At 38.0% G+C, this 23,974-nt stretch overlaps 1 protein-coding gene across 1 annotated transcript in view; it reads right to left on the bottom strand.

Moving 5' to 3' along the window:
• TENM3 (teneurin transmembrane protein 3) overlaps positions 1 to 23,974 on the bottom strand; it is a 326,450-nt gene that overhangs the window by 49,323 nt on the left and 253,153 nt on the right. The window contains 5 exon segments of the mRNA XM_010569981.1: positions 4,277 to 4,538; positions 4,905 to 5,024; positions 6,074 to 6,290; positions 14,077 to 14,223; positions 16,761 to 16,787. Of these exon segments, the coding sequence (XP_010568283.1) occupies positions 4,277 to 4,538; positions 4,905 to 5,024; positions 6,074 to 6,290; positions 14,077 to 14,223; positions 16,761 to 16,787 (773 nt within the window).

The following is a 23,974-nucleotide window of genomic DNA, read 5'->3' as shown; positions in this document are numbered from 1 at the left end:
TAATGTTCATCTGACAACTTAAATCATCAGGCACAGCAGAGAGCATCCTATGGGAGCCATGCCAACACATCAATTGTAAAGCAATCACGAAAGTCACTGGGTATAAAAGTCACATCAGGAATCACCAACACAACCAAGCTGTCTGTACTTCACCTTTTCCAGATAGAGTATCAAACTACCTTCAGAAAGGCCAATATCCTAAGGGGACTGACTTATAGCTCAACCACCAAATTCTAACAGTTGATGTTTTATTTATGGATGATCAAGCTTCTCAGAAGGACAGCTATGAAATATTTAACCTACAGGACTGAGATAAGGGTCACCTCAATTTTCACAAAGACAGAGTTTGTTGTCCTGATAGTTCAAGCTGGTGACTGAGCCACATAAATTGTGCAGGGCTCCTCCTCTCTTGCGGCCAGCAGGACTAAAGCTGTCCAGGCTCTGGAATGCTTTCCTGCTCCAAAATATAATATGATTCAAGTGATATGCTGTGATGGTATTAAGAACCCTGAATAAGGAATTTAATTCAATTAGGGGGAAAAACACCTGCTGTATTGCCGTGATTTTTTTGGCAAAATGAGCAACTTCAATAGAAGATTTGAGAACAAATTGCACAAATGAGTGCAAACTTCAGTCCTAATGTCAGAAAAAAGTTCTTTGCCAAGAAGCAACAGCTGAACTTCTGCATTAAAATGTAACATCACCTTGGTTTGAGAAGGGTAAAGATGGCATTTTTAGATCCAGGTACATATTGTTAAGTACCTCATGAGGCAACTACTGCTATTAGACAAACTTTGAGACCAAGAAGTACTAAAATTATACTTCTTTAAGTAGAAGCTGAAGCTGCTTACTTCAGGATGGAAAAATCTTTTCCTTTTAAAAAAAGACTTCCCCTAGAATTGAGGCTCTTAAATGAACTTATAAAGAAATAACCTTGAGTTAACAATGTAAAGAAAGGAGAAATGAAAAGGGGAAAAAAGACATGTTTTTTCTAGACTTAAAACATTGCTGAGATATCACAGATAACAGGGATAGGAAGAAATCTAAACATGTGTCCATAAAACAATAAATCAAGAGGTCTATATAAAGTTTCAAATAGAAAGCAAAAGAAAAGAAAACCAGAAAATGTGCTGAAAAGCATCAACACATAAAGGGAGATATTTGGCTCTAAGAGTAATCTCCATTTTTTTCTCCGTACAAACTTGAAGTTCTAAGAGATTTTAGCTAAATGAAACTAGGATGCAGCATCCATGTATCTAGAATACCTAGAATATCTAGACATACTATTATACTGCCTGCTTAAATGATAAAATAGGTTAATTTCTTTGCTGAAAATCTGGCCACCCTGAAGTTACAAACAATCATTTTTATTAAGTCACTGAGGCCCGTATTTTACACTGAATTCTTCTGGCTAAATAAATTTTACCAGCTTCTGCTGTACAGTATTGCCAGTAGTGAGAGAGTGTCAAGGGAAAGGAAAAAGAAAAAAGCAGTGGGCAACCTTGAACATATAATTTGAAGGAAAACTTTTCAGTTTTCATTCTCCTACACACTTGAGGTGATGGAAACAAGCTGCTTGGGACCTGCAGAAGGCATCCTGCAAGCGTACATAACAGTGGATAATAGAAGTATAGAAAGGAGAGTCTCAAAAGCTCGATTTCAGAATTGCTCATTGTGACTCACATGTGGGTTTCTGCCAGACCACACTACAATATGTGGCAAACAGACATTTATTATATTAGGAAACAGACAGCAACAATATTACCTAACACATATAAGCAGCTCCAGCTTAACCTGATCTCCTTCATCTGCATGCAGTTCACTGTCTTGTTCCACACTGATTAATCTCAGCTAGTTAAGTCTAGGCAGAGCATGCTAACTTGCAATTAAGAGTAGATAAAGTCATGCCTAAGTAGTCCAAATTTAGTTAACATGTTAGTTATTAGCATCCCTCTTGAGTAATGATCTGTTGGGTCTGTGATCACCCCTTTACCCACTGCATTTGTTCTTTCCCCTTGCTTGCCTTGTTTTTTCAGGTTTTTTTTGTGCTGCTTCTTTGGTACAGACTTTAATTCCCCCTATGATCAATGTGGGATTCATAAGCCACTAAGTACACTCTTTTGGAAACATTATCTCCAAGGGATGATGAAGCACTTCAAGGGATGATGATTACAAGCAGCACATCATTTTCTCCTAAGTACATGACAGTGAGTGCTGTCACACCACACGAACAGGGTGACTAATACTGACTGAAGGAACATGGGAAACAGTTTATTTCTTTGTGCCTTCATCCAGTCTCCCACACTTTCAAACTGGCATAATCCCTTTTTTATGAAAAGGTCTACAGCAGTTCCTCCAGAGCTGAAGACAGTTTTGAATGGAATCTGGTTCTGCCCATCTTTTATCAGAGTAGTGAACTGTTTGGGAGACAGACTGTTGAGCATTATGCATTTCCGAGGGGAACCTGAGCCTAAAGGGGTATGTCCCAGGCACAGCTGTGCAGCTCCCACTTGCCAAAGCAGGAGATTACACGTGTGATGAGCGAAGAATATAGAAGAAAATAGTCCTTGATGTATTTCTTACACAGTACCAGAACTGGATTTTTGCATACATAACGCCACTATTATTTTTATCTCATCATAAATGACCCATCAACACCAACTGCCTAGGATCTGCTGAGAATACGATCTTTCCTTCTGGCTGGTTTTCTAGGAAAATCAACTTGACCCAACAGTCCTGCCTGTCAGCCCTCCCATCTCACTACTTTTGAAGCTGGTAGCCAGAAATAACAGTAGAAATCTCTAAAGATAATTCAGTTCCTTTAGGGTTTATGAAAGAAAGGGTTCAGGTAGGGAAGAAGTAGCAAAGTTGGTACTCCCATGAGAAAAAAAAAGGCTGAATGCAGTCTGTGGGGGAAGGACTGGATGGGGCAGATAGCTGGAATTATAGCAATGGGTGGGAATTAGTAGGAATCTAGACTTCATTAGTCCCACTGCTCATGAAATGACTTGTTTACCTAGACATTACAAGAGTTTTTTGAAAATACATATTTTCTGACATTCTTCTATTATTACTTTTTTCTTGATTTATACCCCATCTATCTAAGCCATTTTCCATCACTTCAGGAACTGAATCTTTCATCTGTTGCCAAAACAAGTAAATCAGAGCTGTTCTTCAGTGGACTGTGTTTTGCAAATACTTTCTTTTAATTGACTTAAAACTATCAAAGGCACAGAAATGATAGTGAGGATAAAAGCAACAATTTTCTAGCACAGTCTAGATTTGTATGAACATTTATTTGCAATTTCCTTACATCTTTACTTTAAACCTGCTCCTACCATGAATTGCTTAATGATTTTGATCTTTTCTTAAGAGCTCTGCATGAAAACATTTGAATACATTTTCTATGTTTCCCTTGAAGAGACAAGGACATTTCATAGTGAATGGGGAAAAAAGTGCCCTTGTAATTATGACATTGTGAACGTGGGGGAGAGAAAAGAGAGAAAGGAGAGGGGGAGAAAGGAGAAAGAATGCTATTTCACCAGGAAAAGTTTTCTACAAAATCAATAATGAGATAAATATTACTTCTTGAAATGCAACTCTGCTTTTAAGAATTGAGGAAGACTGTATTAGGGATCAGTTATTTGACACAGAGGAATCTAATACATCTATGTTACAGAAAAAACATTCCAGCCACAGCTCTTTCTGTTTAAACCAAGGTTCTGATATTAAGTCTTGCTTTGGCTATTACTAGTTCTGAAAAAGTAGATTAGCACGCATGCTCATTGGCTTGTAAGCCTGTCCTTGGTGTTACAGAGAATTCTTTTAGTTTGTAAAAATCTGAGTGTCATGTTATTTATTAGGACTAAACAGATAAATTGAACTGCATGGGTCTTTCAGACATAGTGGAAAAACACCTTTCATTTTCAGTTTCTGAGGTGCACTTCCAACAAGAAGGCAGTCAAAAAAGTAAGATGTACTATAGCATGTCCATTTTGACGGGCCAGTGCCTGATTGCTGAAGACAATCTATAAATTAAATTATGCAAACAAATACAAACCCACACACTAGTGTACACCAAGTTTTCACACCTTTTTTTTCAGATGAAATTTTAAAAATCATCCCATAGAATAAATAAATTGGTCTGAAAATAATCATGTTGCAAATTCTTAGCAGTTAGTCAGAATTATTTATTTTTAAACAGCAGTTTGCACTCTCTTCATTATGGTTGCTTAATGCCTGTGACAAAATGCTATTTATTTGAAGCACACTTTACCTGTGTCTCTGGGATGATAGGACTGTCTTCCGGAGAAATTCTAAAAAAGGTGGATAAAGGTGATGACACAATAACGGGGTTTGGCCTTACAAATCCGCTCAGATCACAACTAGGAATGTCATTCTCTTCCTTCTTCATGACCAGGGTATCCATGACATAAAAGACATTCCAGGGAATCCATACTGTGTGATACTGTGTCAGGAATGGTGATCGCTCAAACACCAACGTCAGAGAGGCACCACCATTTGCTACCAAGTCAAACCTAGAAAAAAAACCCCAACAGGGCTAGCAAATAAGTCAGCAAATTCCCAAAGCCATCCACAGCCTCCATTTTACGGACTGATTCTTCATTCCATTGTATTGCTCTGAAGGCAGAACGGCTCTACTCGGAACAATGTTGAAATCAAATTATATTACATAATACTGCACCAAGAGGATGGAGATTTTAGAATGCTGCGTTTATATGAAGCAAGCCCTTCTACTTCTAAAGTATATAATCAACTTTGGTCAATCACTTTTTTCATGTCTTTTGTTTCCATTATTTTATTATTATCTTATTTTTACAAGCAGCTCTTCAGTAACGCCTTTGCTGTTTTTATGACTTAGAAGTGCTTCAAAGGAAACTTACATTCCATCTTGGCGAGTGATTGTATATCCATAGTCTGGATAGTGTAGAAAGGAGACGTTGACTCCAATGAGTGGTGTTCCATCAGCAGTTAATACTTGGCCCCTTATGACAGATGCAAGACTGTGAAAAAGATGCAGGATCAAATTACAAATTTGCTTTTCTCATTCTCTTTTGAATGAATAAAAGCTAGTAGAGCGAACACACACACATGCATCTCTACATGGTATCAACTACCATTAAAAAGATATTCCTGAGACTCTAACCCTTTTACAAGTTCACGTAATTTACCCTGTATAAACAAATGCCTTGAAATCTACAGATAATAATTTTGTTTCAATATTGTTGATCTTACTTTCGTTCATTTTGTCTGTACTGAGTTACTAAGACCAGAAATTCACTGAAGAATTTTAAGAACTTATAAACTCTCGATGTTCCCACTGTAAGTCACACCTCTGGCAGACTCTTGAAGAACAATGTACTTTTCAATTAGTATCAAAGCAATCTGTAAAACTGCAGGGACTATGAAGTACAAAATTTAAAAGAGCAATAAGGAACACTTGTGCAACAAGTTTTAATCAACTGCTGTGCCCAAACACATTAATGCTGTTAAATTACTGCAAACGCAGTAGTTCCAGGGTAAATCATCTTCCTTCACTCAGTGAGATCCCAGACACCTGCTTCCTGTTACTGGTTTATTTTCAGGTCATTACTGCTTCATGGAGCACCAGTCAAATAGTTTATGCAATTATACTGTCGTGCACTTAACAGTTCTATTACATTAATTCATAATTTATATTATTTAGTGAGCTCAGTTTAAAAAGTGCAGCTTTGCTTTTCCTTCTGAAGTGTTTTCATTGCTTTGATGTATTTCCAACTGTGCTAGCCCAAATCAACTGGTTAAATACAGATTTATTTAATCATTAATGAAGTGCCCTGTTAGAATACAGCTACTAAGCATGGCAAGTACCTTCTGCAACCTACTGGCACTGGCAATTTGAATATTGCAGGAAATGAGACAAAATATGTGATTTGATATATTAAGAGAAAAGGTTTCTGTTGAAAGTCCATGCCATGAAATTTGCAGTCACAGTGGATCCTCTCCTAAATGTGAATCTCACGCACTCTTCAATTTCTTTTGTATTCATGAGTAAGTAATAAGTCATGCTCACCTCTTATTAAAAGGACTTTCCCCAGGTATGACATGAGTGCTGTCTGCTCCAATGAGAAAACTGATCCGGTCATAAAATGCTTTGGCAGCTTGCTGAGATGGTGACTGTTGACTTTGGCTGATAATATCTTGGGGATCAGGTAGTCCACGACAATAAGGCTGGTTTTGGCAAGAACTCTGCAAACAGCAGTCAGGATCCATACAGTCAACTAGCCCATCTGTTGGCAGAAATTCACACAAATGAACAAACTTTTCCTCCTGCCCCTTTGCATGTGAATGAGCAAGCCAGCAGACAGATTAAAAAAATTATGTAGTATGAAAGAATACCAATAATTAAGATTTTAATGAATTCACTTTCAATTAAGGAAAGAGAGTTTGTTTCCACTGAGTTCTTAAACTCCCATGGAAATCCATGCAAACGGAATACACTCAGTATCGCGTATAAATTAAACCTATTTATTTGATACTTTTCTAAAAACACGCTGAACGAAACAGAAAATGAAGGCACTCAGGCTCTGCATACACTGTTAACTTATAAATATTAAACATTTTAGGTGGGTCTAAGTAGCTTTTATCTGCGGTTATTTGGCTTGCTAAAGAAAAGAAACAAGTAACTCCCACTCAGCTGTTTTCCTGAAGTTTTTTAGCATATCTATGCTGCAAGTAGCTTTAAATATTTCACAACATTTATCAAGGTGGATTCCTTTATACCCTGGCAGAAAGACTTTGTTGCTAGTGGCAAAGGCAATTTCCACAACTATTTTGCATGAAAATGTATGAGAGAACAAAATCTGTATTTAACATTTAGATTTTATTCTGAATAAACTGATGAGGAATGCTGGCCAGTATAAACAAGATTTAAACACATGGGTGCTTTTATGCTTATGTGCTGAAATATTCACATATAATGAGCATTAGATCTGTCACATCCCCGGAAATCTAATTTGGTGAAAAATTAAAATCAAGATCAAATTGATAACTACTAATTTGCTGTAAGTAAAGTCGTAAGGAAAATGAGCCTGGAAATGTCAGCTACAGAAAATTTCTAGATGAATGTAATATAGTATCACATAGCTGATAATTGTTTCCCCAAAAGAACAGCAAGACTGAAATAGCTGAAACATTTTATTATTCCATTTAGATTAGAGAGGGAGCTTGCTTGTTGCACTGCACTGAAAAATATACCAATGCAGCACTTGGAGGAAGCCCATGACTGTTTCTCTCACAAAAGAATCTAGCTTTAGAGTAAAACTTCTTTCTGAAGGGAAAAATATCATCCATTTTTGTTCAATCATATGTTGAAAGAGTGTAAGTAAACAGAGATCTTCTAAAGGTATTCCTCTAAGGATTGCTGTGTTATGTGGATCAGTTAGAGGACTGGCAAAATAGTAAAGGACTGGGATTTCTATTCTTTTGCACATCTAAAATTCTTATTTAACTCAGCTGACATTGAAGTCAGTTCAGGGAAAATAAAAAGGATGAAAAAGTCATCATTAAGTATATCAAAGTTTAAACTTTTTTAAGAGAAAAGAAAGAACATTGATTTTTCCTGGGATGAGGATACACCAGAGGGTCCTGCTGCCATCCAGACAGACCTCGACAGGCTGGAGAAATGGGCTGACAGGAACCTCATGCAGTTCAACAAAGAGAAGTGTGAAGCTCTGCAGCTGGGGAGGAACGATCCCACGCACCAGTATGTGTTGGTGGGACAACTGGCTGCAAGGCAGCTTTGTGGAGAAAACCGTGGGAGTCCTGGTGGACACCAAATTCAACACAAGCCAGCAACATGCCCCTGCAGTAAAGAAGGTGCCAGTGACATCCTGGGCTGCATTAGGAGGAGCATTGCCAGCAGGTCGAGGGAGGCGATCCTTGCCCTCTACTCAGTGCTGGAGAGGCCACACCTGGAGCACTGTGTGCAGGCTGGGCTTTCCAGTACAAGAGAGACATGGACATACTAGAGAAAGCTCAGTGAAAGGCCATGAAGATGGTTAAGGCCTTGACACTTCTCTCCTATGAGGAAAGGCTGAGAGAGCTGACACTGTTTAGCCTGGAGAAGAGATGGCTCAGGGCAGGAATCTGATCAAAGTGTACAGATACCTAATGGGAGGGTGTAAAAAAGACCACCTCTCAGTGGCGCCCAGCAAAAGGACAAGAGACAATAGGCACAGACTGAAACACAGGAAATTCTGTCTAAACATCAGAAGAACTTTTTTTACTGTGAAAGTGGTCGGACAGGTTGCCCAGGGAAGTTGTAGAGTCTCCACCCTTGGAGATACTGAAAACCCAACTGGACATGGCCCTGAGCAACCTGCTCTAGTTGACCCTGCTTTGAGCGGGAGGTGGGACTAGATGATTTCCAGAGGCCTTTCCAACCTCAAATAGGCTGTGACTCTTGTAATTTTCTAGTCTCATTCTTGTACAACATGAAACCCTTTCCTATCCAAAGTACTGACCTCCCTTGCTGGTTTTAACTCCAGAAGCCTGGATCAGTGTCAAAGCTGGGAGTACTGATGGTTAAAAGCATAGTTTTAGGTTTTTATATCTCCCAGGCAGTATCTGGTGCAGTTGCCAAAGAAATGCTCAAATTTCATCATTCATCTTTGTTAGTTTATAAAAAGCAAATGTACATCTGGAGTATAGTCTGCAGGTCATAAAACTGCATGAGATTGACACCTTCTGAACTAATCAGCTGGAAATGCATTTTTACAAGCCTCTCCGCTAACATCAATCAGAGAAAGAATCTCATTTTCACCAGCCAAGATACAGGGATATGCTGTTTGTTATTTTTCTGTGGAGTTTATCAGCAACTTGCCTAGGCGAGTGACGGATGGTTATGAATCTGGCTCCTTATAACTGGAGAAAACATTTTTCATTCTTTCTCTGTACTTATGTGGCTAGAGCTATCTAGTACCACTAAGTTGAATACTCTATTGCAGAGCAAAATTTCCTTTCTGAAATGGCTCTGCAAAATTATTGATGAATTTTGTTTAGCCTGAAAAATATGAGACTTAGATCAACACTGGCTTATCAGTTATATCACTTGAATATGATAGTGAAATTATAAAGAAAATAGAAACTCCTACAGCCAGCTGGACAATCATTATCAGTCTCAGAAGGCTATTTTGTATTTTTTTGTTCTAGATGCGAGTGGTTCTTCTATATACAGAAGACATAATGACTACATTATTGTTTTCTTCCCCAAAAGCTGAAGACTAGCTGTAAAAATATTGACTAATGTTACTTTTCCCTTTGTTGCAAATTCACAGAACTGCAATGGAGCATAGTCTGGTGATAAGATTGCTTACTTGGAGAGACTAATAAAACCCCCAAAACATTAAATGACACCAGTCAAGACAGAGGATTCCCACACTTATGGATGTCTAAAAAATAAGATGTATCAGTGGGCGTGTTTGCTTTTGAATGGAATTTAAAGGGTACATATATAACTGCTGGAAGGAAGAAAAACCGGGGAACAAAAAAAGTCCAGGGCACAAGTACTGCCCATGTCAAGGGGAGATCGTGGCCAAGGACCTACATAAATCACATGCTTGGTAAGTAAGTTCATTATATATTTAGGCAACAAAAAATCTCCATGAAGTGAAATTCACTGTCTAGATAGGAAGAATACAGTTTTGGAACTCTGATGCTGGCCATCCCACCAGGACAGTTTCGGTGACTGTGGCACACTAAGGCAAAAGACTGGAAAGGCCAGAAAACTGTATAAACAAACCTCAGTTATCCTCACATAGCTCAATTTTACAACAGGCTGTAATGAATGGAATCAATTATAGACACCAAAAATGACTGCCCGTAGTAACAGCTGGTCAGAAAAGCAGCAAAAGCAGAAATAGCCCTTGATTTATTCCTGAGCAGTGCACAAGGACCTTGTTCAATGTTACTACCACAGTATCTCTATAAGCATACCTATAGTGTACTCAAATTCAACGCTCCTGCTGGAGTGAAAAAGCCTAAAATATAAAGTGAGCTGTCACTCCAGAAAGAAATCCTGGAGTCACCGTGGATAAGTGCTATGGATATATCAATCCAGCACTCCCCTGCAAGCATAGATGCGAACAAAAAGCTGAAGAATAATGGGAAGTGTTGGAGCATGAACCAGAGAACAGAAACACGCCATTGTATCAGTCCTAATTCATGTACAAACTTCCTGAACTTTCCTGAGCTTGGATTATCTTTGTACTTAGTAACCTTTCTGATGTTCAAAACATTCTGTAGTAGTAATTTCCTGCTTTAATTAGCAGCCTGCTAGTACACCAAAGAAAATATAAGTTCACATTTGTCCTATTATATTCTTTTGCTAAGCATTTGCTATTAGCCACTATCAGAGAAGAGGCCCTGGTTTAGGTAATCTTTAGGCTGCATTTGTACTATCTTGTGACAATGCTTATCAGAAGCAGTCTATACTAGCCTAAGCAAAGAATTAAAAAAATACAGTAGTGCTAAGTATGCTTTGTTTTATTACAGTATTTATTTTCATTTTAGTAATAAAAGAATATTAATAATCCCTTAAATCCTGCTGGTGGAAACCTGTAACTACTCTTAATAATTGGATAGAAGCTAATAAAAAGCAAACTTAACAAAGGAATCTGTTCAGTAAAGACCTACCTAAACTAAAGAATAAATGGCTTATTCTTTCTACAGTGATGACAAAACATGGCCCACTTTGTAAAGTATAATAGTGACACATTTTTTCCCAAGTAAAGAAGTTAGGCTTATTCCACCCACGGACGACTCTGACTTCCCCTCTCCCCACAAAGTCATTAGGAGTTTAATTCAGCCTAAGGTCTGCTTGTTGCACACACATTCCTTGTGGGTTGCTAAAATGTAAAGAAAATTCTGTATTTTATTATCCAAATCAAACATATGGAAAACCAGACTGATCCTTAAAAAGAAAGGAAATGGTCTGCAAGACTCTCAGAAATCTGTATTAAAAGGAAGATGAGTAATAATCATCCTATCATATGTCAATAGTATCTAGAAGGGAAAATGACCAAGTATGCCTTGATGTCATTAGCATTTCCTATGGAGAATATTCCCATTGAGGTCCTTGGGATGCTCACGTTCACAGAGTTTGAACAATCACTCCCAGAAAGAGCTAAGAATCAAAGGAACAGCAGACACTGTTATTAATGAATTATACTCATATTAATATATATTTTATCCAGTGTAGGATGAAACATAAACATTAACCACAGCATATCAATTAGCTCACAGCCATGACAGCTTTAACTATATAACCACTGAACCTAGTGCAATGTAAATCACAATACCTGCAGTCATGGTATAAATTCAGCGTAAGTGCTCAGATAACCTAATCACCCACAACAGATAAATAAATACAGCAGAGGCATCCTTGTGCCATTCCTTGTAGCTGTCTGGAATTTGAATGGCTTGCTCAAGAGATTAGTGGGCTGGTTGCAGGTACTCTTGGAAACAGAAGAAACGCTGCTTCTCTTTCCAGGTGAGTTTCTGGCAAAGAACACTTTCTTCTCCCAGTTTTGTTTGGTACGCTTCCAGTTTTTAATTTAATTTAATTGCTGTATTTTAGCCCTTTTCCTCAGCCACTAGTCAAAGACTGAAGTGAATATACTCTGTACTGAAGCATATAAATTAAAATAAGGTCCACTGAAAGCAAAATGCCAGTAATAAATAGCATTATATAGGTCAATCATGGCAAAACAACTGTTTGGCCAATCCCTTCCTCATACATAGCTGCATAATGTCTGTAAAGGAAATAATAAAAAAAATTGGGAGAAAAAAATCAACAAAATGCCAGCATTAGAGGTTGTGGGTTTTTTTGCGATATTGTCCTTTCTTCTTGAACTTTAAGTCATCCTGTTAGATCCTTCTGCTCCAATTCCTCATTCCTTTTCCCCTTTTCCTCAATGTCATGGTTTAACCTCAGCCGACTATTAAGCACCACACAGGCACTCACCCCCTCCCCCCCGCAGTAGGATGGGGGACAGAATCGGGGGGGGTGGAAGTAAAACTCGTGGGTTGAGATAAAGACAGTTTAATAGGACAGAAAACAAAGGGAAAAAAGAATAGACTACATAAAACAAGTGCTGCACAATACAATTGCTCACAACCTGCTGACCGATGCCCAGCCAGTCCCCGAGCCGCAGTGTCCCCTGGTAAACTCCCCCCAGTTTATATACTGGGCAGCATGTCATATGGTATGGAATACCCCTTTGGCTCGTTTGGGTCAGCTGTCCTGGCTGTGTGCCCTCCCAGGTTCTTGTGCACTCCCAGCCCCTGCTGGCAGGGCAGTATGAAAACTTGAAAAGTCCTTGACTTAGTCTAAGCACTGCTTAGCAACAATTAAAACATCAGTGTATTAGCAGCATTATTCTCATCCTAAATACAACACACAGGACTATACCAGCTACTAGGAAGAAAATTAACTTTGTTCCAGCCGAAACCAGGACACTCACAAACAGCTATTACTGTTTTCAGTCCGAAGGGGCATCTTCTTTTCCCTTCTTCCGTTTACGTGCATTCCTGTTCACCTTGCTCCTCTTCCTCCCACTGCTCCATTAACTGATTTTGACTCTCCCTCTGACATCACATCCTTCTATTATGTTTAAAGTTTACTGAATCTGTTTTAGTCTATCACTGGGCTTTCAACTTTTTTTCCCTACACGTTATATTTTTTTCCTCCAAGTTGTTTATGCTCTAACCTACTTTCTCCTCCTCCTTACTTTGTCTCTTCTCATGCTTGCAGGTTTCTCTTTCTTCCTTATGTTCATAATCCCCCAGGCCACCTGAACTTAGATCCCCAAACAGCACATCTCTGCATGGAAATGCCATTGCTAATCATTCCTCTTGCTCCCTTCCTACATGCAGAAATTCAGCTTCACACTAGCCCAGACTGCATATACCAGATTGTGTCAGGTTCTTTAGGCCCCTAAATGTGCAAAACTAACTCAAAATATAAAATACATAACAAAGGATGACAAATCAAATGACGTGTAAAGCAATAAACAGCAGCGCTGTTTTAACAGTGTTATTTATTTTCCTCGGGAAGTAAATGCTGCTGTTATAGTTTGTGATGTCTAACATCCCAACTGCAGTCCGGACATGAGAGCAAACACCCAACCAGCAATGGCAAAGGCATACGCAGTCTAAAGCTGAAAAACAAAGTTACAGATGACTTTATCATCATTCAGAGGCCCTAATGGAGTTTCTTATCTCTGCTCTGAATCTGAAGGTGTTAAATAGAAAGAGTTGATGAGAGAAGTGGAAGAAAGACAGACAATAAAACCATTATGCTGATCTAATATTTGACTCCATTCACATTTACTCTTGTTTTTGTGTGGTTTTTTGTGTGATTCTGGAGTCATGCCAAAGTCACAGGCTCTCTACCTTCCCTACCCTACAACGATGATCGCAGATTAATTCCTTAAGTCAACAGTCCTGCCTGCATTTCGCTGCAGATTGCTACCTGTCACCTGAATGACAGACTGCAGAAAAGCAAGCAAAAAAAAAAAAAAAAAAGACTTCTGGGAGCATCCTGTCAGTTACCTGAGCGTTCACAGGCTATGGAGGGATAAGATCTCTGTAGGCTGGGCAACCAATTGTTTCCAGCAATAGTATCATAGGTCAAAATGTAAACTCCCTGTTTGGCCTTTTCTCTTGGGATAATTTCCTTGTGAGATCACTGAAAATTTGAACTCCTTTCATTTTTTTCCCCTCCACTACAGTTCACTGAGTTGAGACTATGTTTTATTCCAGTATAAAAGAACACTGCAGGGAAACTAAGGTGACACCCATCATTTTCCAAGTACATAGCTCTCCTGTCATAAGCAGCTTGTAAGGCTTTGCTGGTACACCATATAAAAGCACTGAATACCTGTATTCTTACAGGCATAAGAGCTAGTAAAATACGTGTATGGTTCTCATGGCAGTATTTAACCACCTGACTGTAAAATCTCCGTTCCTCAACAAGTTCTCCCCAGTTTTAAAGATCCAGTTGGTATATCTTACCTCCTTCGTTGTCCTTACTGTCAGTGCAGAGAGTTTCCATGGCTACGTCACAGCCTGCTCCCCTCCATCCTGGCTGGCAGACGCAGTGCCAGCCATTTTGGTCCAGCGTGCACCTCCCATTGCTGTTGCACAAGCCAGGGCAGCCCTCTGTTGAAACAGACAAAGAAGAAAAATCACAAGTGATTTAAATATTGCAATTATATAAAAAGAAAAAAAAAATACAAACAAGGGACACTTACTGGGAACAGGCCTTAAGAACAGCACAAATACTGTAATTGCACATGGAGTGGAACAGCAACATTACCTGGGGAACGTAATTCTTAACAAAGTGGCATCTTTGATTGGCCTGACACTTGAGACACCACTTACCTGTACAGGCAGGAAATAAATGCACCAATCCTCTAAATACCTGCAGGCCAGACAAAATTAAGTTTGTTTTTTAATTTTTTTTTTTTTTTTGGCAAAGTAACAAGAGATGAGTGCATAGTGCAAACACAGCTGTGTAAAATGATACATTTTTCTGTGCTCATAGAATAGATCATTATTTGCTCTATGCAGTATTGGTTACTTACTGGCACAAATGTTTAAGCTCCCTGTTACTATGAACAAATCCCTCCAAATTCTTAAGTAGGAAAATGGGTATGATTTTAGGCACATAATAAAAGAGAACGTTAACTTTATCCGGTCTCAGAGTTGCCGTATATTCATGTGAAATTACAGTGCGTTAAATAATTGCACAAAGTATAGGCCAGTTTTAATGACTATACTTTATGCCAAAAATACATTCCTTTTCACAGAATAAGCAAAGCCCAGGAAATAGTGAAGCAGCTTAGCATCTATTCTAACAAACATTAGGATTCAGGCTGCATACGGATGGGACAGGACCAACAGGATTTCCAACTAAATGTAATAGCTGTGCGTATTTGATTACTTAGGACGGACAAAATGAAATACCATAAGGACCACAATAAAACATTGATAGACTGAACAAAAACACGGTAGTGACGTGCTTCAAGACAGATAGCAGAGAGTGATTTTTTGTGACAATCTCCCTAAGGCTTTTGTGCTGTTACCTTTATATCCTATCTTGTCTGCTTTTATGGCCAAGGAGGGAAAATTTGGGAAACAATTAAAATAATTTAATATATCCAAAATCGATAATTGTTTTCAGTCTAACATTGCATTAAAAAAAACAGTATCTGTCACTTCCTAGTGATGAAATCTGGCATGCAGCCAACATGAGCTGTATGAGGATGACAACACTATAAATATGTAGATTTTGGCGTTCCTTATCTATGACTATGATAAGACACTGACAGAAGCAAGTACAGATATGGCACTAAGTATCTTATGAGAAGGTGGCTAGAAACCAGATATTTTTGGACACAACAATTTTCTGTAAACTTTTATCCAAAAAACCTAAGTAAATGGCTAAACACTTCTTCACTTTGTAGAACTACTATCTTCGTGAACTTATCTACTAACCCATTTTGGTTAAGCTTAGTTGAGCTTAGAACAGTCTTTCAGAAGGAGTAGTCTATTTTTTTCTTCTAAAGACTTTCGAATTTACTGACTCCTTTCAACCATGTAGCTCCAAATTACAGACATTCCCAGAAAAAAAAGTTATAAATGGTCCTTAACTCTTGTCAAATTACTCTTAGAAGGCAGAGAATCAGGAAAACCTCTTGTGAGGAAGGATAGTGATGGACAGTTACGGATATTGTGCCATCATGCCAGGGTGAGACTAAGTCTTGCTATTCTTATTCTTTCGGACTGTAGCTGCTAATAGTATTTGTTGACATACTGAGAGCTATTTTTTTCCTAATCTTTCTTCTGTTTAATATATGGAAGACTTACATATTTAATTGCAATACTGACAGAGCGTTTTAGGAGTCAACTGGGTACACTCAAGACTTATTGTGTGAAAGCCTGGATATTGCCATGAATATTGCCATATTCTAATGAAAAAAACACAAATAAGGAATAGAGAAAGATACTCAGGGGAAGAGGGGTAGGAATATTTTAAACATTTTTCTAAATCAATTTTTCACCATAACTGAAGATACAAGAATCTTTGCTGTTTCATGTTAGGCTTTTGCATCCTTGAACCTTTTAATTGAAAACGTTGCATAGAGTATACAAGCTTTTTCTAGCTTCATACAAAATCCAAGTCATAATTTCCTATAGATTTTCTACATTCAGATAAACAAAAGCTTAAAAGCCTGGGGTAGTCTATTGATCTGTCTATATATAAACACACATATCTATAATTTATCTGTTCTTTAGAACTAATGACACTTGTTCTGTGACAAGAGTATTGCTTTGCCTTGTTTCCTAAACATTTAGAGTTTTGTAGGTAGAGATCCAACAACAAAACCAACAAAGAAAAAGCACCAAACAGCAAATGAATACTATCTTCAGTTTTTGGTTCAAACAAAATCTATTACATGTATACAGTTTGTATATAAATGTATAATTACTGATAAAATGTTATTCTATAACATTAGCAAGATTTAATTTTTAATTTGAGATGAGTTGAAAGTCATATGAGTTAAATCTATAATCCATGGAATGTATGTACGAGAAGATTCTTTTGCCCACACTAGTGCGTTTGTAACTATATATTCATATCAAAAAAGTACATGTAGGTATAGGCATGTCATCAAAGAGCAAATATACAGTACCTTTCACTATCTTATCCAAATAGTGAGCTTGAGAATTAAAAAGAAAAAAAAACAGACAGACATTTCAGAAGTGTCACATAAAACGAGAATTGTTCAGAATTCACATGCAAATCAAGCAGGTGCACCTGACATGAGAGGTCTTACATTACAAAATGAAAATGTATTTCCAAGCTTTTAAAAATGCAAGAAATTCTTTTTTCAGCAAACATTGTCATGATTCAATGAAACTATTTTAGAAAGGAGGCCTGCAGAAGAAAGAGATGCTACCTTTCTGAGACTATGTTTTTCTTCTGACTTCTCCATACATGCTTTGGTTTTTACATATAACAAAACCAAAATCAAAGCTAGTTAAAAAATTCAATTTTCAACACCATGTAAGAGTAATTACTTAGCTTATGAGCTTTGAAACACTGACCATACTGGAAGATCTTTGATTTGCAGGTCATGTATGACTCTGACAGCATAACCAGCACGCTATCTTAATTCCAATTGGATTAACAGGATTTTTAGGAGGAATAGTTTTCTTCTGCTTCAATTCATCCACAGTTACTCTTCTGAGCACACACACCAAGTATGTAAAATAATTAGATCACATATATGGGGTGGAAGAGGGCATAGTGGGGTTAGTAGCGTGGTGATCCATTTACTTTGGAAAAATGAGTGAAAATTAAACTTAGGCTTTACATGTATAAAAACAAATAACATGGTATATCCAAGAATAGCAAGACTTTTTCTTCATAAGTTATGACACTTAAAACTTCACAAAAAATTTGAGGAGGCAGATGGATGAATGACAGACAGATCACAAGATGGATTTAAAGCAGAAGGCTCTACTTTTAATACATGAAACAACAGAGATGGGTTATATGTTCCCTCCTTGCTTTCAGGAAACAGACATCAGCTGCAGTTGTGTTAAAGGGGTTAATGTTGTGTACCAAAACCATGTAGGACAGGTCCATCACGGGTTACCAAACCCAGCCACCTACAGATAAGGTGATGGGATATTACAGACCACTGCAGTGGGGACACGCCAAGCTGAGTCAACAATGTTGGTTTCAATCACCTGTTTTTGCTGTGGACAAGGTCTCTCAACAGAGCCCTCATGGGCTCTCTTACTTTCAAAATTTGACCTTTTCTAAACCCCCACTGGATGATGGCCTGTGTCTGGCAAGTACTCTGTCACTTGCTATTATCCCTCAACTTTGTGTATTGGATGGTTAAGAAAGGCATTTCCAACCATGGCCTTTCCTCCCATTTGGATGAAGGGAAAAACCCTTTCCCGAGTCCAAGGACGGAGGTGATGAGATATGTAGTCTCACAGAAGCCACAGTCACTGCTACGACTAAGAGGTGGAAACTTTCTAGTCCCTCTCTCTCAAAGAAAGTGTCAGGTGTCCACTTCACAGTAGGGTTTTTTTTTGGGTTTGGTTTTTTTTTTTCCCTATAATGGTAAGGTTAAAGGGAGACAAAGTAAGAAGATGAAAACATCAGTTACAGAACATTTAGAACAGCAGCAACAAACTAAGTCACTTTTCACATTAACCACAAACAAAAAGAAAAGTGATACAGCTGCATTTCAGGGTGGATCAAATTCTTCTCTTACTCATCCAATGTAATTCCCCTTACTCCTACACAGCTGCTCTTAGAACACGGTGTAGTATGCGTGGAGGAAAAAAATCAAGCTTTATTTCATAAAATGAAAGCAATTACATCTGTCTGGGGAATGCATCTGTCCACCAGTGAAACATTAAATGCCTCTACAAACATAGGGCTAGGTAACAAAACAGAACACAAAAAACCCCTCCTAAGCAACTGAAAACAGTCCCTGCAATCTCAGGCCCCCACATGCTATTTCCTTTCAGAAATCCAATCTGCATTTAAAAAAAAAAAAGGATTAAGAAAACACTCTTTAAGATTTCTTGTATCCAGTAGTCTTACAAGAAGTCAGTTCCAGACCATAAAACTATAATGCTCGAAAAACAAGTTCTACCCTCCAGCATCCTTTTACTCATGGTCAGTTGACATTAAAGACAATGTTAGAAACTATTTTGGTTAACATGTAGCATCCTAGAAGAATCAAAAAGCAGAAAATGAATGACCAAAAATAGTATAACTTTGCAGTGAAGTTGAACTAGCTATGCTGTCTTCCTCATCACGGCACTGCAACTGAAACAGGAATGAACTCAGCTTTGTGTGGAAGTACAAAATACAAGCCTTTCCCCCTCTGTATAGAGAATTCTAGGTGGGATTTGAAGCACTTCAGTAGGATGGGGCATCTCAGCAGGTGCTCCTTGGCAAGATATTTAAACATCTGGCACACGTGGATTATGTTAAGTTCTTAAAAAGTCTAATTATAGACCACATGATATACCAACAAGTGTTTTCTTCCAGGGTTTAAGACTGTGAAATTTAAAATCCTGCTATTATTTCCAGGAGTAGAGGGACTTCGTATAGCTCCAAATGGAATGAAGAAAAACAAAAATGACGATATAAAATTTGTACATTTTCTAGGATAGCTGACATCCAAGAAGATGTAAGTGGCATTCAAAATTCATACAACATAAAATATAAATGATGTTATCAATGTGTGTGGCTATTTATATAAATATGTGGCAGATAAATGTATTTTACAAAGAACTGATAACAATCAGGCAAATTCACATTTAACACAGCATATTTCATAACCACTCAGAACCCTGACTTTTTTTTTTTTTTAATTTAATGTCTCCCATTAGTTTCCTATCGGAGATGTAAGTCAGTGTCTTCCTTAGATTATTCATATGCTACTTCCTCCAGGTACGACAGAATAGCCACAGAATAAAAGTAAATATTAAATCCATTTATCCCAATCAGCTCCTGCTTAAACCAGCATGAGTCACATGCCCATTGATTTGATGTTCCTTAATTGGTACTTATAACACTGCTTTGTTCTGATTATTCTGTCATAAAGGATTATAATAGTGAAATGCTTCTAAATACTGTTTAGCAAATTTATATTTCTATTAGTTTACATTATTATCCTCCACCACACGTCTTCACCCATCATAATCTTTGTAACTTGTACACTAGACTACACCATGCCACATAGTTTTTGTAGTGTATATATAGTCCCATCACAATGTCAACTCAACAGCTCCACAAGAGTCATGGGTTACCTTGCTGTAAGAGCAGAATTTGACCTCATAGCACCACCAGATGTGAAGCAAAAATACAAAAGAATGTGACCAAAGCCATGTCGATCAAGGGCTGCCTAAATTAAAAACGACTTTTAAGTTTTTTTGCTTCCTACACCTTGGAAGTGTGAGCCGAACCCTTGCCTCCTCTCCACTATTAGTCTTCTCCCTTCCTTACTGTGCTACAGCCTCTCCCTCTAAAACAGAAAGGAGAAATTAGAAAGAGAAAAGACAGACAAAGGCGGCAAGACAAAAAAAAAAAGATGATGAAGAAATAATTTCAGTATGCATCAACAATGAAGAATTCTGTTCTGCTCCTCTCTGAGGAAGCTCTGCTTTGCTTGCTCTCCTCATCTCCCACAACTCAGTATAGCAATCCCCATTCACTGGCTAACGATCGCATACGTATCTCCACTACTGACACAAACTTCATGCTCTCAGACACAGATCTTCTACAGGAAGATGTGAACAACGCATCTTGCATCAGTCCTGTTTACACTTCTACATAACCTTGCACCGAGTGTCATATAAGGAGATACCAAGTAAAAATGCCATCTTAATTTCTTGGTAGAAAAACTGACTGTAAGCAAACTATGGTATGTTGATAGCATACTGTTTACCTTAAGCTTTCTATACATTTATCTATTTGTTTGACTTAGAAAATTTTAATATCTTCGCTTAATGTTTTCATTAATTTTTAATAGTTGTATAAAACTTTGTTTACATCCATATGACAAACAAAAGCCCCCTCACATTACAAGAATATCATGAGAGTGGCCAAGTCAAACACCCAAAATTTAGGCAATGCCGGATTTATGGCTACCTGTGCAATTTTTATATCCTTCCTCCACCAATGTACAGAGCTGACAGTCCTCATTCAGCACTCATTCTCTCATGAACAACAAATGGCTGATGCCCTAGTAGCAGGCACCCCATGCTAACCTACACAGAGAAGTAACTGTTTTCTTATAGACTTTTCTATCATCTTCCTCCATAAGTCAAAATGATTTAGTATAGTATCTTCACACTACTGGTATGAACACAGCATGTATTCTTATCTCATTTTACCAGTGAGTAACTAAGGCATAGAAAGATTAAAGTGAGAAGTCTCCATCCACTTGGCTGCAAACACCTAAGATGTGATTTTCCAGAATACTTAGAATTATATAGGGTTTCATACACGAACCAGCTTGTTCACAGACAAGCAAGACAAGTCCCCAGAAAATGAAGAACAGTCAGAGGACACTACTTTAAAGCTTGCCTTTGTGAGCAACAAACAGAAAATACATGGTAGAAGCAAGGGTGAAATCTAGTTCTTCCAAATAATTTTTTACTAGGAGATCACCCTGTGTACCAGTCTCTGGCAAAAATGCAGTGGAGTTTTTGCATGCAACAGCCCTTCACAGCCTTGCAATGTTCTTAAATCAGGTATATGTCAGGTGCAGAGGGAAAAGTAGTTAAAGATATCCTTTTATTTTTTTATTACAATGATATGTATATGCTACAATTAATATAAGTTGTATCTTCTGTTATATGATAGAATGATGCACAAAAGTGTTCTCTTGTGGCTTCCTAAATTGAATGTTCTTGATTTTGCAACTTTACTGAAGTTCTTTTAACATGTTTTTCGGGCATTTGAAAGTCCTCAAGTCCTATGCACATAAAGTAAAATGGAAAAAAGGAAGGGAAAAAAAAAAGATTCCATTCTGTGGCATTGCATTTGTTTCATGGTGAGCAACAAGGAAGCTTAGATGAACCACCTACGCTTCTGCCATTTGTGCTAGCAAAGTGTTATGAACATTATTTCTTACTCCCTGCACAGCCGAGCAGTAGCAGGGGATGAGGCACACACTTTATCAGTGGTTTCACAGACACTTGCCAACAGAAAAGAAACTCTAAGAGTTTCCTTGAAGCTTTAGGAAGAATGCAGTTTGTGTAAACAGGTTTTTGTGCTTGTTTTGGGGGAACTGGTACAAAACTCAGAGTTGACAGCTCTGGTCTGACCCTTCTAACCTATTCAAGACTCGGTCTGTGCTGCTTTACTTCTCTTGACCTGGCTAACAGATCACCTTTAAGTTCCTCTCATTTCCACCCAGCCACAGTTCAACTACCCTGACAATTAGAAGATCTTTGGAATGTAAAAAACCAAATATCCCTTGTGATATTTAAACCCAGTATTTCTTATTCTACCCACAGCAGACTTAGGGAATAGTATACCGATTCCCTTAAGCAACTGCTTTTACTCTCAAAGACTAACTAAAAAAAGCCATGCATCCATATGCAATTTCTGAGGAGCTCCATACCTCTACCAGAAAACTTACAGGAGTCCAGAATTAATAAAATTTTAAAGCCACTGTTCTAGCCTGTCTTCAGAGCAGTTCACTCATGTCAAATTCATCATCCATTACAGCCTTTTCCGAGTCTCTTCTGCCTTGCGAGCTGCTTCCTAACTTGAATATGTGCAGTTGATTATTCTTACTTAAGCACAGAACCCAGCATTTGTTGCACTGCACCTTATTTTTCTGCATAGCCTGTGCTATTTGTTAACATAATTTTAAATTCTTGTCCTGTCTTCCAAAGTGCTTGGGGGCAGCAGGCTTTAGTATCATTTGCAAATGTAATTCTCTCTATTCATCACTGAACAGTACTGAAAGCACATGTTCTTCCACTGTAAGCAGCTCACGGTCGTCATCCTTTCTCTGAGTTTATAAGAACCTTGTCTTAGACATACCATATGTTCAGAGCAGTGCTGCCAATAGAGGAGGATTACAAACACTCTTCCCTTTTGATGCTTTTTTACTCCTAAATTCCAATCTTGCTCTTCTTGTAAAGGAGAACACATGGATGGAATAATAGTTTCAGGCAATTTTCTTTGTTTTCCTCCCTACATAGGCCAAAATATAATCCTCACCCTGAAATCATACCTTCTTCATCATTTCTGCACTCTTCTCCAATGTTTACGTAGACCTGCAGCAGACATATCTGCTGCATACGTTTGCAGAGACCTGAATTCACTGCAATTTATCCCTTGCCAAAACTGCAACCGTTCTTTGCAGCAACCATTTATGGGTCTTTATGTACAAAGGCGCATCAGCCCACTACTCTTTAGATTTTTTTGTTCTGGAGTCCATCCCAATTTTACTATAAAGTAAGATTTCTCATCATTATTACTGGAAAGCCACATGTATCTTAGAATAAAAGGTTCAGTTGCTGTTAAGGATATAGTAGACATAGGAACTTTGGGATTGCTCCTAAGCTCATGAGCAGTGTTGTTCCCTATTTAACATCTATTCAGCTGGAAGAGGATTTAGAAGAAAGGGTGTACGCCATTAAGGATTTAAAACTGTCCCACATGTACAGGCTAAGACCTCTGACAAACTCGTGAAGACCTGTCTCAGATGCCAGTAAAACCTGACGCTTACATTAAGAACTGCATGAAAGATAAATTTGGCTTGAAAACGTATTGGGGATGGAATGGGACGGGAAGCATTACTGTTTCCACCTTTCTTCCTGACTGGAAGTACTTTCAGAATGTGTCTGACCAGCATGCAACTATACAATGAACAAAAGCACTTACTTTATGGCCACTTCAGCTCAAGTAAGCTTTGCAGCCTGCTTTAAAATTCTTCACATCTCAGAGGATTCTGCTGTTTTCTGAAAATGTGCCTAACTTGAACTTCGGGTGTGGTCCTGATTTAAATGCAAATCAACCAATTAGCAATTTAAAGTATGCTAACAGGTAATTTGTACTTGAGATACTTGGTTTTGAAACGTGACCAATAGTTTACTTTTTTCACAGCTTCAGATATGCATGCACTATCTTAAATTTACCTGGTAATTGAATATTTTTATAGTTACCAAACATACAAATATTTTGTATATTCAAGGCTTGGCCTGGCAAATTAATAACATGCCCTTTAGGCACAGGAAAGATCAAAAACATATAGTAGTAAACTCTTTTTCATGGAGTTTTTGTATTGAGGGAACAGGTATAAAAATTGTGGTGAAATCCTAACTCCAATGTAGTCAGGTGTTTTGAAAG

The sequence above is a fragment of the Haliaeetus leucocephalus genome, unplaced genomic scaffold (assembly GCF_000737465.1).
Source record: "Haliaeetus leucocephalus isolate CR32 unplaced genomic scaffold, Haliaeetus_leucocephalus-4.0 Scaffold284, whole genome shotgun sequence".
Lineage (NCBI taxonomy): Eukaryota > Metazoa > Chordata > Aves > Accipitriformes > Accipitridae > Haliaeetus > Haliaeetus leucocephalus.
Note: the sequence above shows the minus strand (reverse complement) of the source record. Positions and strands in the feature narration are given on the sequence as shown.